Source organism: Mus caroli, unplaced genomic scaffold (assembly GCF_978045245.1).
Source record: "Mus caroli unplaced genomic scaffold, Mus_caroli_1 scaffold_9, whole genome shotgun sequence".
Taxonomy (NCBI): domain Eukaryota; kingdom Metazoa; phylum Chordata; class Mammalia; order Rodentia; family Muridae; genus Mus; species Mus caroli.
This window is the reverse complement of record NW_028227264.1, coordinates 88,380,662-88,397,460: the sequence shown is the minus strand read 5'-3', so window position 1 is coordinate 88,397,460 and position 16,799 is coordinate 88,380,662. Positions and strand designations below refer to the sequence as shown.

General features: G+C 40.5%; 1 protein-coding gene across 6 annotated transcripts in view; it reads left to right on the top strand.

The window, feature by feature from the left end:
• The window catches only part of Ano4 (anoctamin 4), a 408,979-nt gene that overhangs the window by 386,585 nt on the left and 5,595 nt on the right, over positions 1 to 16,799 (top strand). For all 6 annotated transcript variants that reach the window (XM_029482967.2, XM_029482966.2, XM_029482964.2 and 3 more), the window contains 3 exons: positions 3,404 to 3,556; positions 4,866 to 5,013; positions 10,987 to 11,106. In XM_029482967.2, coding sequence (XP_029338827.1) covers positions 3,404 to 3,556; positions 4,866 to 5,013; positions 10,987 to 11,106 — 421 coding nt within the window. The remainder of the gene's footprint in view (positions 1 to 3,403; positions 3,557 to 4,865; positions 5,014 to 10,986; positions 11,107 to 16,799) is intronic.

Genomic DNA, 16,799 nt, shown 5'->3' with positions numbered 1-16,799 from the left:
TGCTTGATGGCTTGTCTTCCCACTCATAATGCTATCTTCAATTATGTTCTTCAAATTAGTTCCAACGAATTTCACATTAACACTCCCAATTTCTATTGTAAAGAAGACCAACAACAACTTTACTGAGGTATTGCCTGGAATTTAGTTAAAGCCCTCCAACAATTTGAACAATACTTGTATATTGTCCAGTCCCTGAATGTGTTATATTCCTGCATTTGTCTTTATATATTTTCTCAATAGTCTTAGTGTAACGATTTTGGGTTGCATACTTTAGATTTATTACTAAGAACTTGATACATTTTAGGCAATTGCAAATAATGTTGCCTTCACAATTTTTCTGCTTGTATATTGTTTGTTTGTTTGTAATATGGGGCTTTGTTGTTTTTTATCCTGATGGCTGAACCCAGAGCCTCATTAATTTTAAGCACAAACTCCTGCCTTGAACTGCACACAGGGCCCTCCCTTTATTGTCTGTTTTGTTGCTATTATATACAGTTACCACTGATTTGTATGTTGACCTTGTAAGAAAGAAGCCTTCTGAAAACTAATATCAATTATAATTCATATGTATTTTTTACATTTTTCTATAGGTTCTCTCATATCATCTACAAATAATGATAATTTTATATTTCCCTTTCTAATCATTAAACATTTGGGTTATTCTTGTCCTAAAACCATTCATATGATGCTGACATGGGCATCTTGCTCCTGACAGGAAGACAAAAGGGTTCTATACATTACTGTTACTAGTGATATCAGATACATTTTTATACATTTCTCAGATTAAAGAAGTATTCATATATATATTCATATATGTGTATAGATATGGATGACTAGATATACATATAGATATGTTTCTGACCAGCATCGTCTTAAGTTTAACCTTCAGTTTAACCTGGCTTTCCTTGCTGTTCCAAGCCACTCTTTGTCATTATGTGCCAGTCAATGAGCCAGCATAACTTAGTACCTAACAAATCCCTTCCAAACACAAACCACTGCAGAGTGTATGTGGGAAGGAGAAACATAGTGAGGCCCACATTCCTACTTTCACAAAGCCAAGTATAAATAAGGAAGAATAGAGGCCAAAGCATAAGTGCAAATAAATTCATTCTGTGTTGCTCAGCAACAGTGGAAGCTACCAGATGAGGCTGTGCAACTGTAAATCTCCAAGAGAGGGTACCTTTGAGCTTAACCTTAAAAGAAGAATTGAGTTTCATTAGTTTATCAATACAGACATTATGTGTATGTTTGACTCACAAGACCATAAGTTCAATGTGGTCAGAGCAAAGTTTTTTTGTTTTTTTTTTATTTGTTTGTTTGTTTGGTTGGGTTTTTTTTTTTGTCAAGTCTGAAGCATGAGGCACATTTGATCTTGAAGCTTAGAAGTCTGCATGGAAGAATGACTAAGAGTTTTGAGTGGTAGGGAGAAAAGGAGGAGTTGGTCTGTATGTAGGCTGTGAGAACCTTCTGAAGCATTTCTTGTAGAAAGATGATGAGCAACGGCTGTAACCAAGACTCTTGTGCAGACTGACAGAGATTCAGTGGGGAAGAGAGGTGAATGTCAGGAAAGACAGAGTCTGATGTCAAGTAGGGACAGTGGAAAAGAGGGAGAAGTGGGAGACAATAATGATGGAACTTGGAGTTGAATGGTTCTGATAGCTCACCTAGCAGAGATATAGTATCTAGCCAAGAAGACCATGAACAGGAAGAATGTCAAAATAGGAATCGTCATATCAGGGTGTGGCACATCAGCATATCTTAAGTGTTACATGAGGAGATGCTTTGGAAATATACAACTATCCTATTTTCAACATTCCACCCACTTACTGTAGTATTCTTCCATGTAAAGTTCAATTAATGGTGGCTTCCCATTCTCTCCATCTGTCTTAGTCAGGGTTTCTATTCCTGCACAAACATCATGACCAAGAAGCAAGTTGGGGAGGAAAGGGTTTATTCGGCTTACACTTCCACACTACTGTTCATCACCAAGGAAGTCAGGACTGGAACTCAAGCAGTTCAGAAAGCAGGAGCTGATGCAGAAGCCATGGAGGGATGTTCTTTACTGGCTTGCTTAGCCTGCTCTCTTATAGAACCCAAGATTACCAGCCCAGAGATGGTTCCACCTTCAAGAGGCCTTTCCCCCTTGATCACTAATTGAGAAAATGCCTTACAGTTGGATCTCATGGAGGCATTTCCTCAACTGAAGCTCCTTTCTCTGTGATAACTCCAGCTGTGTCAAGTTGACAGAAAACTAGCCAGTACAATTGACCGCTTGTCAACTTTACACACAAACACATCACTAGTAAGCCTCAACCCTTAGTTCTTATTCAAGATCTAAACAACTTTAAAAATCTCACAGTCTTTACATATTAAAAGTTCAATCCTTTTAAAATATCCAATATCTTTTAAAATCCAAAGTCTCTTTACAATTAAAGTTTCTTAACTGTGGGATCCACTAAAAATATTTTCTTCCTTCAAGAGGGAAAAATATCAGGGCACAGTCACAATCAAAAGCAAAAATTAAACTCTAACTGTCCAATGTCTGGGATCCAACTCATGATCTTCTGGGCTCCTCCAAGGGCTTGGGTCACTTTTCCAGCCATGCCCTTTGTAGTACACACCTTGTCTTCTAGGCTCCAGCTGCCTGTACTTCACTGCTGCTGCTGTTCTTGGTGGTCATCTCATGGTACTGGCATCTCCAAAACGCTGCTGTCTTCCACTGTAACTTGGCTTCACCAATAGCCTCTCATAAGCTCTCTTCATGGTGCCAAGCCTCAACCCCTTTGCATGACCCCTTCAGTCCTGGGCCATCAATTGCAACTGAGGCTACACCTTTGCCAATGGCCTTTCATGGCCTCTCACAGTGCCAAACCTTAGCTGCTCTGCATGACCCCTTCATGCCTTCAAAACCTGGGTGACCTATCACATTTCTACAGAATTAGGCACATCCTCTCCCACTGAGGCCAGAAATGCAAGTTCTCTGCTACATGGGGGTTGGGGGGGGCAGACCAGTCCATATATACTCTTTGGTTGGTGGCTTTGTCTCTGAGAGCTCTGAGGGGTCCAGGTTAGTTGATACTGTTGTTTTTCCTGCTGAATTGCAATCCCCTTCAGCTCCTTCAATCCTTCCTCTAACTCTTCCTTAGGGGTCCCCTACTTCAGTCTAATGCTTGACTGGAAGTATCTGCATTTGTCCCAGTCAGCTGCTGGTAGAGCCTCTCAGAGGACAGCCATGCTAGCCTGCAAGCATAGCATAGCATCAGTAATACTGTCAGGGTCTGGTGACTGTGCATGGGATAGATCCCAAAATATGACTTGATGTAATGATACATCTGGGTTACTGTCTCTTTGAAACAACCATGGGAAACTAACATTATTCATTTTTCTCCCTTTTCCTCCCTAGTCCTTCAGTTTGGATTCACGACTATCTTTGTGGCAGCTTTTCCTCTAGCACCGCTTCTGGCCTTACTGAATAACATCATTGAAATCCGACTTGATGCTTATAAGTTTGTTACTCAGTGGAGAAGGCCTTTGGCTTCGAGAGCCAAAGACATTGGTAAGTTGGGACCAGGTAGGCTCTTTTGAAGATATCAAACAACTTGTAGAAAAATGTTAAAGCTTGCCTGATCCAGTGATACACACCTTTGATCCCAGCACTGGAGAGACTCTGGCAGGTGTATCTCTGTGAGTTCAAAGCCTGCATGGTATACATATTGAGTTCCGGGCCCACCAGGGCTACATAGTAAGACCCTGATACATACATACATACATACATACATACATGTATACATACTAAAACAAATTAAAAGCCACACACTTTAGGAATCCTCAAGGTTTCAGCTAATTTTTGAAGAAAAAAACCAACTACATTGGTTTTAAATAATATTGTGCAAGAAATAAAACCACCTACTCAGACCGATTGCTTTAGATTTCCAGTGCTTCGTGAATTTGTGCTTAAACAGATTCTTAGTTTGCTCATTTCTGCCCTAAGACTTCAGAATCGAAAATATTGATTCATCACTTTTAAAAATAGATCGATTTGCTTCCATCCTACCATACCCCCATTTTCCTCAGTGTTTTCCTTACATGAAGCAAAACCTAGCTTCTCCAGTGGCAGAGATGGGCTTTGAGCTTTGGCTAAAACTACTGAGTCAATGAATGGTGGCTTTCCATCGTCTCCATTCCTTCTCTGTTTATTCATTAATTCTACCATGAAGAAGAGCCATCTTTTATCCCGGGGTGTTTTCAGTTTGTATTTCTTAGTGTTTCTGTTGATATGATTTGATGATCTTTGGGTTATGATGCAGCACTGCTCTGCATGAGATGTAGCACTCTCGAGAGCAGCTGGGATAGGGACTGTCTCATACATGCCTGCATCCAGTACTGAGAACAAGGCAGCTAGGCACTAGCCAGTGAGCATAGCTGAGACCTGGATGCAGACGTTTTGCTCAGATTAGCCTCTTACTGTCCAAAGGAAGCAAGTGTTTACTCACTGGGCTTCGGCTTGTGCCAGCACATCAGGGACAGTCTGCAAAGGTGAGCAGAAGAGACCTAGTCGTTACCACTGAGGAGTGTCCAGTCTGCTAAGGCCTTGACACTGTGTGCCGATCTTATCAGATGGCACAGGAATGACTGGGCAGCTAGATTTCTTTGACTGATGCTGACCCCAAGCCATGAGTACACTGGTACATGCACACACCTACAGAAATTCCTTCCATTCCAAACAGTTTGGAAACACAGAGAATAATGCCTTGTTGCCAGAGGCATTTGGAAAGATGAAAAAGGACTTTCACAGGTGGGTTCATCTTGCTGTTTTCATTCTCACTACATCTGGAGGAACTAACACCACCCTTCTCTTTGAACAGGAATTTGGTATGGAATTCTCGAAGGCATCGGGATTCTGTCTGTTATTACGAATGCATTTGTCATAGCAATAACATCCGACTTCATCCCTCGCTTAGTATATGCTTATAAATATGGACCTTGTGCAGGCCAAGGAGAAGCTGGGCAAAAGTAAGTGCCAGAAAACGATTATGAAACTTCCATTTCTTAGCCATAGCATGGTGCCGGACACAGAGAGGCTTTTATACCGGGCATGTGACACACAAGCCCAGACAAAGCCTGTGGTAGGGGAAATGAAATTATGTCATTATGTTTTTAGCCAAAGAAAACACATCCCATTTAGCAAAGGGTTGGAGCCCAAACAAGTCAGACAAGTTTCAGATGCTTCTAATGTGAGAGCAGCGGTTCTATTTTCCCTGTCTGACTCCTGCCAACTCCAAATTCACAACTGTGTGAGCTCCTAATGTGTGTAACAACAAAAACAGCATGCAACTTAGTATAAATATAGCTATGGAAATTTTATGAATGTATAAAAAGGGAATTACTATCTGAGATTCACACTGTCATGGTCTGGAGGCTGCAAATTTGACATGAGGACTGTGGACCCCTGTACCTAAGACCCAGAAGGGACTCAATAAATATTGGTGTAGCATGAAGATTATGTTTTCCCTACCTAGGATCAGTCAAATTAAGACATAATCCTGTGTTCTGAGGTTTAGAGTAGAATGCACATGGTCAGATAAAACCTAATTGTTACTATCAAATGCCACCTACCTTTTATTTCTGTGCTTTGCCAAAAATCTTAGCATGCATTACTGAGTCCCTAAAGTCACAATAATGATCTAACTCTAACCGTGGTGTTTAGATGTCTGCCTATCATCTTTGATGCCTAGAAAATTATCTTCTATGGCTGGCACCTAATAAAAGCAACCCTGCCCCCTGGTTTACAGTCTTAGCCAAATTAATTTGCTCCCTATGCCACTGTAGGCAAATGGCATAACTTGCCTGAGTTAAGCAAACCTGGAGGGATCCAGTTTCACCATTATCCCACACACACTAAGGCATGGATGATGGAGGGCTGTGACAGAGCTCACAATCTACCCATCTGCAGAGGCTCCTGTGAAGTCTTCTTCTACAGTAATCACCAGGCCATTAAACACTAATTGTCTAACAACTTTAAATGAGCCTATCGACTCTTTAGAACCAAGACTTAAAGACTTGGATTATACTGCCCAGGCAATACTCCCTAATGGCAATCCCCGTCAACAGTCTCTACTTGATTTAGCCTGAAAAAGCTTCCCTTCACTGAAGCTACTTTCAGATATATTCTGCATTTGATTCTCAAAAATGACTCAGAGAAGGATATACATTACTATCCTCACTCTGAAAGGCAGAGGATTGTTAAAGGGGCGAACTCCACCGTAACCACTGGAACCTACACAGAGGTAGAGCTACACCTATACAGACCTCTCTATTCTTAGCTCCAGGGCCCCACAGGTGACTCTATGGCTCATCTCACTGTAAACCTCCTGAGTTTAATCTGTAATAAAGTGTTCTGATCCTTCCCCACTTCTGCTTATGATGAAACTTGCGATTGGTTTTGGGAGAATCAAAATGAACAGAGGCAAGATTTTGCTGAAAGGACCCAGATATAGCTGTCTCTTGTGAGACTATGCCGGGGCCTAGCAAACACAGAAGTGGATGCTCACAGTCAGCTATTGGATGGATCACAGGGCTCCCAATGGAGAAGCTAGAGAAAGTACCCAAGGAGTTAAAGGGATCTGCAACCCTATAGGGGGAACAACATGATGAACTAACCAGTACCTTGGAGCTCTTGTCTCTAGCTGCATATGTATCGAAAGATGGCCTAGTCGGCCATCACTGGAAAGAGAGGCCCATTGGACTTGCAAACTTTATATGCCCCAGTACAGGGGAACGCCAGGGCCAAAAAAATGGTAATGGGTGGGTAGGGAAGTGGGGGGGCGGGTATGGGGGACTTTTGGGATAGCATTGGAAATGTAATTGAGGAAAATACGTAATAAAAAATATTAAAAATTAAAAAAAAATGAACAGAGAACAAATCTGTAGAGTTGATAGTGAATCAAAGCTTTAGAATTCTAGCAGCCTACCAGTCTTAAAGCAGTGTTCATGGTGATTAGAATTTATCTACTATGCCTTGGTTTTCTTTTATTGGACACTCTGTTCATCTCTGGGCATTTTCTTTGTGAATTTCCTCTTTATGAGCTATCTGCAACGTTCCAGATTATACCTCTTGTCTCTAATCCATTGGTCATTCTTCTTGTTATCATGTGTGTCTATGTGTCTCTCTATTGGTATGTGGTGTGTGTGTGTGTGTGTGTGTGTGTGTGTGTGTGTGTATGTGTGAAGGTGTGTGGTATGTGTGTAGCTGTGTATGGTTATGTGTAGTGTGTGCCTGTATGGATGTGTGGTGTGTGGATAGGTATGTAGTGTGGGCATGTGTATGTGTGTGAGGGTGCATGTATGTATGGGTGTGTGTCTGGAGTGTGATGTGTGTATGTGTGTGATGTGTGGGGCTGTACATGTGTGTATGCATGTATGGGTGTGGTGTGTAGGTGTGTGATATGCAGTGTGTGTGCGTGTTATCCTTTGTGAGTCTTATCTCTGTCATAGCAGGCACCCTATTACTTTATAGTGATTTTTTTTCTCCTTCATTTTCATCATCTTCTTTTCCTCTTTCTCTTCTACCTCTGCTGTTTTTCCAACGTAGAACTGCTCTAGAAATAAAGAGTCTTGCAGAGTAGAAGCACCATAAAATCTTAGACAGTTGTAAGCTTTTGCAATGCATTGGGCAGCAAGAGTCAAATCCCACTTGTGATATAAGCCAGCTGTAGAAATGACACGTTTTCCATTTAAATTGAACCTAAGTCAAATGTGCTCTATCCAAGTCTGTCACTGTGTCTTCCCATAGCTCTGTGTCACAACACTCAGCGCCTCCTCCTCTCTGTTGGGTGAGCTTACCTTGGCTCCTCTCCGGAGGATGCCTACACTTATGTACATACTGTCCTTTGGGTCCCATGACCCTTGTCCCTGAGACGACACATTTAGGTCTGCCTAATGCTATTCCTGGCCCTCCTATTGGTGTTGTTCCCAAGCAGATCGCAGACTGCTTAAAAGGAAGGGTCACATCTTTCCTGTCCATTTCATGACCATTAAAACTAAAGCCACTCTCCTATTCTGGATGCTCAGCAGTCAGGTGTTCAAGGCTGCTGGTAGGAAGTCTGTTCTAGCTCGGTCTGCAAAGAAAAGAAATGGCTTAAGGCAACACTTTCTATAATTGCACGCACAAAAATTCTTCTGAGGGTTTCATCTCTCCCCTTTGTGGGTTCTTCTTCTTTGGTGAGGCCACCTCCTTTGGGAGATATCCTTACATCGGGTCCTTAGAAAGGAACTTGAAGAACGTTGAGCAGGCATTATGATTCAGGATCATGCTACGGATACAGAAAGCTCTTGGCCTTGGAATTACCATGTGACATATTCATAAACTCAGATGCCCTTGGTAATTACTAAATCAAAGCTGCTTTTCTACAGAAATGGTGATGTCATAAAGGGTTAGAGCCCTGATCAAGGACTTTGTGCATTCATAGAGTTAATCACAAGCATATCTTACTTAGTGAATAATAGAGAATATATCTGCATAAATCCTATAATCACTTCTGTACTCAACTATTAGCCTGAGACACTTTATCCATCAAACACATTTGCCCTTAAGTACATAAACCCAGTCTTCTTTCCCTGGCATCTCTCAACCTTTGATTTCCATTCCCAGGCTGTTAGTGTCACAATACCTAAAACCTCAAAGACAACGTTTATAGCTGATTCAAAGGCACTCAGCAGCAAGTTTGATCTGCAATCAACAAACCTGAAAGTCAACTTCTGGTTCTGTGCTTCCTTCAAATCCTGGTGACAATGATCACCTGATGTCCCCATCTTGTACATTAAGGAATTAAAAACAATAAGTAACCAATGTTTTCAAAGGAGAATTCTCACTTTTAGAGGCATGAGATGTTTTCAACTTTCCTTGAGCGAAGTCTGTGTCCTGCTGCAAGTCTCCTTACTTGGGAATGATTTCAGAGGCATCTACTTGTCCTTTAGAGAAACGTCCTTCATAATAATAAGAGAACTTTCTTTGTCTGCTACTCTTTGGGGATCGTTCCTCTCATCATTTTTCTCTTATCATCAGGATAGCTTCATCTTCATTCTCTCTCCCTTTCCCTCTCCCTCTCCCTCTCCCTCTCTCTCTCTCAAAATGGTAGTGGGTATGCAGAGCATATCCCAGCAAACCAAGTAAGCATAACATCAGCCTGCCTTTTATGGTCCTCCAACTGTGACAGATGGATAGACATCACTGGCTGCACTGTGGCTAAACCAAAGTATGAAATTCCAATTCTCTACATTTATAGCAGACTCACCTTTCTAATATGGCAATGATGGGCTTCTACCCTTGTAAAAAGAATCAGGGGAACAGTTCAGTATCAGTGGCCCTTCTCCTGTGACGATTGAGATGTTATAGAAAGAAGATGACAATATGCTTGTATACTAGGTCCACATTTAATTCTATGTGTGTGTGAGTAACCAGCCGCTGAAGACATATTTACAACATGGGTTTATGCCTCCATTACATGAATATGCTTAGTAAATTTGTTCACAGATTTATTCTTTTTTACTTCTTTGTGTAAAGGATGAACGATGTTGTTCCTAAGACAGGTAGCGTATTAGAATTTAGATTTTTGTCAATGGACATTTTAAACAAAACCAGAAGACAATGGTTTGAATCTCCATAAAGCTTTGGAGTTGGTTTTTGAGAGAAGAGTACAGGCAGAGCTATGAATATTCCATGTCAGTACTGGGCCTGGCTTTTGCCTGTTCCCAGACCACTGCTCAGCAACTAGGATGACAACTAAATTTTGTGTCAAAGCACCGCTCTCTCACCAAGCTGTTAGTATGTCTGCATGTCCTGATCTAGACAGTTCATCCAGTCATCCTCTAGACCACCATTTCAGGGAGAAGTAGGGAGGACTGGGGAATGTTGCATCCCTGCTGACTATGTGTTTGACCCTCAAGTGTCTGGGCGAATGGTTCTTCAAGCTCAGCTCATCTTTGTAAAGGCTATGATGAGGACAGTAGATAACAAAGGCCATGATGAGGATATCCTGTGCATAATATGAAGAAGCCATATGCTTTGGGAATCGCTTGTGTCATCATTTTAGCTTAAGATTTAGTAGCTTAGGATCACATCAGATGTGATAATGTAGACGCTCTGAGGACCATGTTTTATTCATTCCACAATATGTATTGACCTGAAGAAGGCACAGTGTACATAACACAAGTAACCACCGCTCACGGTTGTCTTACATTTGGCTAAATATAGAACTATATGCTTTGCTACTTGGTGCCATTTAATCCATGAATAATATATGGTGAACTTTCTTTTCACTTAAAGAATTACATTATGGTGGGGCCGGTGAGATGACTCAGAAGGCAAAGGAATTTGCTACACAAAGCCTTGCAACCTGAGTTCAACACCCCTCTCCCCAAATCCATGTAAATATGGACAGAGGGAACTGACTCCAAAAAGATATCCTCTCTCTCCCCCTCCCTTCCTCCCTCCCTCCCCTCATCCCATCAGGAAGATCAAATACAATCTCTGACATGTCATTTTCCTCCCATCAAGTTAACTAGATTCCATGTTTCTGGATTTCGTGAGTGCGTAAAACCGCTAGATCCTAAAATAAAAATGTAAGACATCCACTCCACTCCCACAATCCTGCAGTTCAAGGGAGAAGACATATATATGCAGCCAACAGGAGCACAAACTCAAGGATAATCCTGATCTAAATGCAGTGGTGCTTCAGACAGAAGTGGGTGAGTCATGCTGACTCTGGGTGAGGAAATCTTCTTGGAATAGGTGCTGTTTTGTTTGATCACTAAAGATAAGTCACATTTACACTTCCAAATAAAGGAGAAGGGGTTCCAAGGAAAAAGGAAACACAAGCAGAGGGCATAGCATTGCTGTGGAAAGAGATGCTAATTGAAAAGGTGTTAGTAACACAGAGGTAAAGGGGATGAGTACTATTGTAAGTATACAATCTGCATCTCTTTCAGGTGCATGGTTGGCTATGTGAATGCCAGCTTGTCTGTGTTCCGAATTTCTGACTTTGAAAATCGGTCAGAGCCAGAGTCTGATGGCAGTGAGTTCTCAGGAACCCCTCTGAAGTACTGCAGGTGAGTGTGAACCTCACCAGGCTTTCTGCTAAGTTCACGTGGCTCTAGCATGGGAAGCTTTTGCTGACAGGCCTTCTGGCTGAGTTTTTTTAAAGCAGTGGTTCCCATAATCAAAATATACAGTATAAAAAATATGTTTCCAGTAAATGAAAAAACACCCAGTGTTTGGGCAGAAAATATATTAAAATTTTTGGTTGGGTATATACATGGTTGGTGTGCAAATGAAGTTCTAGCAAACCAAAGGTAAATATAATTTATATTCCCTGCCCAAGAAAAATATGCTTCAGAGAGAATAAAGGTAATTAAAACCTTCATGGAACATGTCAGAACAATATAGATTATGTCTCATTTGGTTAATTTTTTTAATAAAAATTAAATAATACAAAAATCAAGCAGTGTTTCTCAGTCCTAAGGGTATTAAACATCACCTGCGGATGTTTTCATTTGTATTAGTTTTTTATTTGAGAATGTCATCCAGTATAATTTGATCACATTCATCCCCTCCCCTCTTCATCCCCATTTCTCTCCTCACCCGATTTTGTGTCCTTTTTAAAAATTGTTAGCTCATTAAGCCCATGTGCTCTTGGATATGTGGCGTTCCACTGGAGCACGGTGGACCATGTTCCAATAGAGCTACATTCTTAAAGAAAACCGACTGTCCATCCAGCAGACAGCCATTGCCAATAGCTTCTCACTCAAGGTCTGGACTTCATCCTCGCTTTCCCTATCCACGCTAGTATTTTGTCTGGTTTGAGCTTCCGTAGGTCTGTCACAATCACTGTGAATTCATTTGTGCAACTGCCTTGCTCTATCCAGAAAACGTGTTTCCTCAGAGTTACTCACGACCTCTGACCTTCCGAGTCTTTTCACCCCGGTCCACAGTGATCCCTGAGCGTTGGGGGGAGGGGAATAATATAAATGTCCCATTTAAAATGAATTGAGCATTCTACAGTCTCTTATTCTCTGAATCATCTCTAATTGTCAGTCTCTGTGTTTCTTTTATCTGGGCTCAGAAATGCACTAATCTATAGGTATCAGCTTAATACTATCCCCATTTAGTCCCCATGGTAGCAGGTTCTCCCCGAGGGACTATGCCCTATCTAGCCACATGTTCTTGGCCATATAACAGAGCCAGTATGAATTTCAGCTTGCGAAGCAGGCCTTAATTCCAACCAGAAAGTGGCTAGTTACTCCCGTGTCTTTATATCATTATTGTACCAGTGGACATGTCTCACCAGGTCAGATATTACTGTAGCTCAAAGAGTTCACAGCTGGATCAGAGTAATAATCAGTTCACTCTTCCAGCAGTGCACACAGCACCTCTCAGCACTGTTGGGATGAAGTCAGTACCAGCTTGCTGAATCCATGTTCAGTGACTCGAATATTTGGTCCATTAGCAATAGGGCCTTACTGTAAAGTTCCTGGAGGGTAACCGAGAGCGTAGATGGTAGCCTGTAATCTATGGGACCTCACTGGGTATTAGCTCCATAAAGGGTAATTCATGCCTGGAACTGGTATTTTTATTTGTTAATGGTAAGTATTATTTTTCACTTAAAAGCCATTTACTAGACCGAGATATAGGACAGGTGTTGGAGTACTTGTGCATAAATGAAACCCTGGGTTCCATCTCCAGCAACACAAAAACTAGGTAGGGTGACATAGACCTGAATGCCAGCACTCTGAAGGCAGAGGCAGAAGAGTCAGATGTTCAAGTCATCTTTGGTTCACCTTGAGTTCGAGGCCAACCTATCTAACAAAAACAAACAAACAAACAAACAAAGATGGAAAAAAGGCTTACTTCTAAAACCTTTTTGTTATTTAAAAATATAAAAGTTTGGTTTTGGTTTTGAGCCCAAAGATTGTGACCCTTTAATGGCTGAGCCAAGGGAGAAGGATAGTGTGAGGGGGAGAGATGGGGTGGGGGGCAATGATTGGGACGTAAAATGAATGAATAAATAAATAAATGGAAAAATAAAAATAAAGTATAGAACACTTTTCAGCTTTTGCTTCCTGTTTCATAAGTCTAGCTGTGCTACATAATGAAATAAAAGTACCTTTCAAATGACTAACACTAATGGGGTTGATATCTTCATTCATTTAAATTGTGATCATTTTGCTTAATGTTTTTAATTTTTTCTGAAATAGCATTTTCATCTTTCTTTAAGGCCTTCAATTGCAAGAGAAATACATACACATATGTGTAAAATACATATATACATTCCTCATAGAAAAGGCAGTGTTAGAATTCTTTTTCACTGATATGTCATGTGACACACCCAAGTTGGCTCTCAGCCTGAAAACATCTGAACATGTTGTTAAATTTTTAAAACACCTTCTCAAGTAGATCAGTGACCTGGAAGGAAATAGTTTCCTAAAGGCAAAACTAAATGAATGAGGAGCCTAAAATACACAAGAGTCCAATGATCAACTTCTCCCCTAAGAGGAGCTGCTCAACTGGGTAGACTTATGCTTTGTTTCAAAGGCTTCCCATGGTCTGAAGCTGAAACAAAATAGAGAACTGGCAAGCCTATTCTAAACATGCAACATAAAACAACTCTAATATAACCACACTATATAACTATACAGTAGTGAAAATAAAGAAGAGCCAGGCAACATAACAGAAAATAAGAAAGCAAGCTTCAGAAGGCTTGAGAAGACTTTGTGAGTTGGAGAGATAGGCCAGTGGTAAAAATTATATACTACTCTTAGGACCTGGAACCCCGTCTCTAATGTATCTGACGCCCTCTATGGACTTTGTGGGCTCATGAATTCACACATATATATTCACACACTAAATAAAATAATAAAATAAAATAAAATCTTAAAGGTATAATATCCTTACATCAAGCTCAAATGCAAATAAAAGTAAACAGCACAACATCCTCACAAACATACGTATTTGTTACTTTTCCGTTGCCATGATAAAAGATAATTAAAATTTATAAAAGACTTCATTTTGGCTTAAGGTTCCAAAGGGAAAGAATGCCAGGAAGACAAGGTAGCAGGCAACAGGAACACGAAGCTGGCTGATCACATCTTATCCATGTGCAGGAACCAGAGAAAGAAGTTAGGAGGTGGGAAAAGGCTATAAACCATCAAAGCCCACCCCAGTGACACATCTCCTCTAGCAAGGCTCTACCTCCTATAGCTTCCATAACATCTCCAAACAGCCCACCCACTGGAACCAGTTATTCAAATACACAATCCTAGGAGAGACATCTCTCCTTCAAACTGCCACTGCATGTGTCAATGATAAAAATGGAATGCAACAAAAGAAATGCAAGGGATGAGAAAGTGTCAAATAAACAAGTTAACTAAGGAGACTTAAAACAAACCTATATGTTTATTCATAAATTGGGAATTACAGTTAGGGAATTCTATGTGCTTAAGGATCACAATAACATTCCATGTAGATGCAAAAATGAAAAACCAGTCCAGAATCTTTTGAAGGAATAATAATAAAAGAGTTTTACCTTATGCTAAGGCACAATACATAGTGAGTAATTAATATGGAAGTGTCATGGTAGTGGAAATAGAAAAATTACATAAAATTAAGAATTCAAGGATATATTACATAATAACTAAGGTACAATGCACAGGAAATCAAAATATTTAAATGCTGCTTATATTAAATGCAAAGGAGAGAAAGTAGGCATGGCTTTACTTATGAAAGCCCCATGCAGAGAATAAAACAAACAAGATCATTGTCCTGAAATTTTGAATTTCTATAACGTTTCGGGGCATCTGGGAATGTCAGCAAGACATCTTGACACCCCTGCCCCTGTGTTGGCGAGGAGTCTGTGTGCTATTCTTTCACAGTTAAAAAAAAATGGGAATAAATTAACAATAGCTGATGCTAGGAAAACCTATTTCCAGTGAAGTCATTTATGTCTTGAGACGTAAAGGCAGATTTAAGGGTGCATTTATTTCAGCCCAAAGGATATGTTCCACTGAAACCAGTGCAGGGAACAGGCAGCCAGTCACTTGACAACTAAATAATCCCACTTTAAAAGCCGAGCATCAGGGCTGAGGTAGATCTCAGGGCCAGAGCCCAGAGCCCAGTGCTTGTCATAAGGAAGCCCTGGTTTCAATTCCTAGCATCAAAACAAAAATAAGGCAGAAACAGCATCTGAGTGTGACCAGTTTTCCAACTTCAGGCTATACGACAGGTTTTGTAGGGTCCAGGCTAGGTAAAGGCATAACTTAGGGAATTTGCAACAATAATCTGCAAATCTAGAGTAGAAAAGAGAATCCAAAAGACTAAAGCAGACAGGCAGACAGACAGACAGAACCTAAGTTTATTGATATAGATAACTGATGCCCAAGCAAAAATCTGTAAATTTTGTTGTGAATACTGATATGAAAAAAGTTTACAGCGTCAAAGAAGACGAGACTGCAAAAAAAATTTGAAGTCTAGACTGTTTAAAAATATAGTTTTGTCTAATAATCATAAGTACAATAAGGGGTACTTAGTTGTATTTTTCTTCTAGAATATCTACTTGGAATATTTCTGAAATACTAGTGCCTAAAAAATGAGCAGAGGGATAACATGATCCCTGGTTACCGAGTAGCTTGGGAAAAGCAAATAGAGGTTAGGGAAATCTCCACACACTTTCAGTCCTGAAGAAAGTTCTTCCTCCTGGGATTCCATGCATAATTGTTGGACCTACGCTAGGTCAGATGAATGACTACATAGTAGACAGTAGAAATTTCAGTGCTCTGCCTGATCCCTATTACCATTTGGAGGCATCCAACCATTCACTCAATTTCAGCACAAAATATTCATTATCAGGATTCCTCTAGTGATAAAAGCTTCATGGTATATTTTCATACACACCCAAAGACACTAACAATAATAATTACTATGATGATTTCGATAGGGGTAATGGTGACCACTAATAGTATTTCAAGTACTTGATATATTTCAAACATCGTCTTTATAGCAACTTATTTGGGATCATCTTATTTGTAGATCAATACTGATCCTAAGGTTAGAGGTCAGGCTCCACTTTTTACCAAATTTTATAACAAATCATAATTTTTATCAGACAATGGAATTCAGTGCTTCTCTACAGAAGACATGTTTAAACAACCAATACATCCAGATCATTCTAAATGCATGAAAACTTTATGACACTGGGGACACTTTTCAATAGGGACATTAGTGATGGTGATAGCAGCAATGAGTTGTACTTGTGTAGATCAAAGTTTCCAGGATGATGCCTGACTCCACATAGGTGTTCAACAAACACATACGCAGCTCAATGTCAATTCAAATGTTAGAGGCTGGGGGCAAGATAGGAAGGACTCATTAATGGCAGGCAGCAGAAATCCCATGTAAATTGATATACACAAAAGAGAAATTTGTAGTTTAAGGCAGTTGGCAGCATCAAGAAGCCACAGGAAGTTTCTTTTAAAATGAAAGTGCTAAGAGTTGGGTAGAGTCAGCAGAATATTCTCTGTTCCAGTTCGTTTTTTTTTTCCCTCTAGTATGTTGTCTCCCTCCCTCCCTCCCTCCCTCCCTCCCTCTCTCCCTCCCTCCCTGCTACTCCATCTAATTTGTGGTAGCCCCTAGCATTTCCGTGGACTTAGTGGTAATTCACTTAATAACAAGCATCTGGTTCTAACAAGCATCCTGGTGATGAATCTTCAGAATCATTTGAGCTGAGGTTGAGTGAGAGGTAATTCCTACC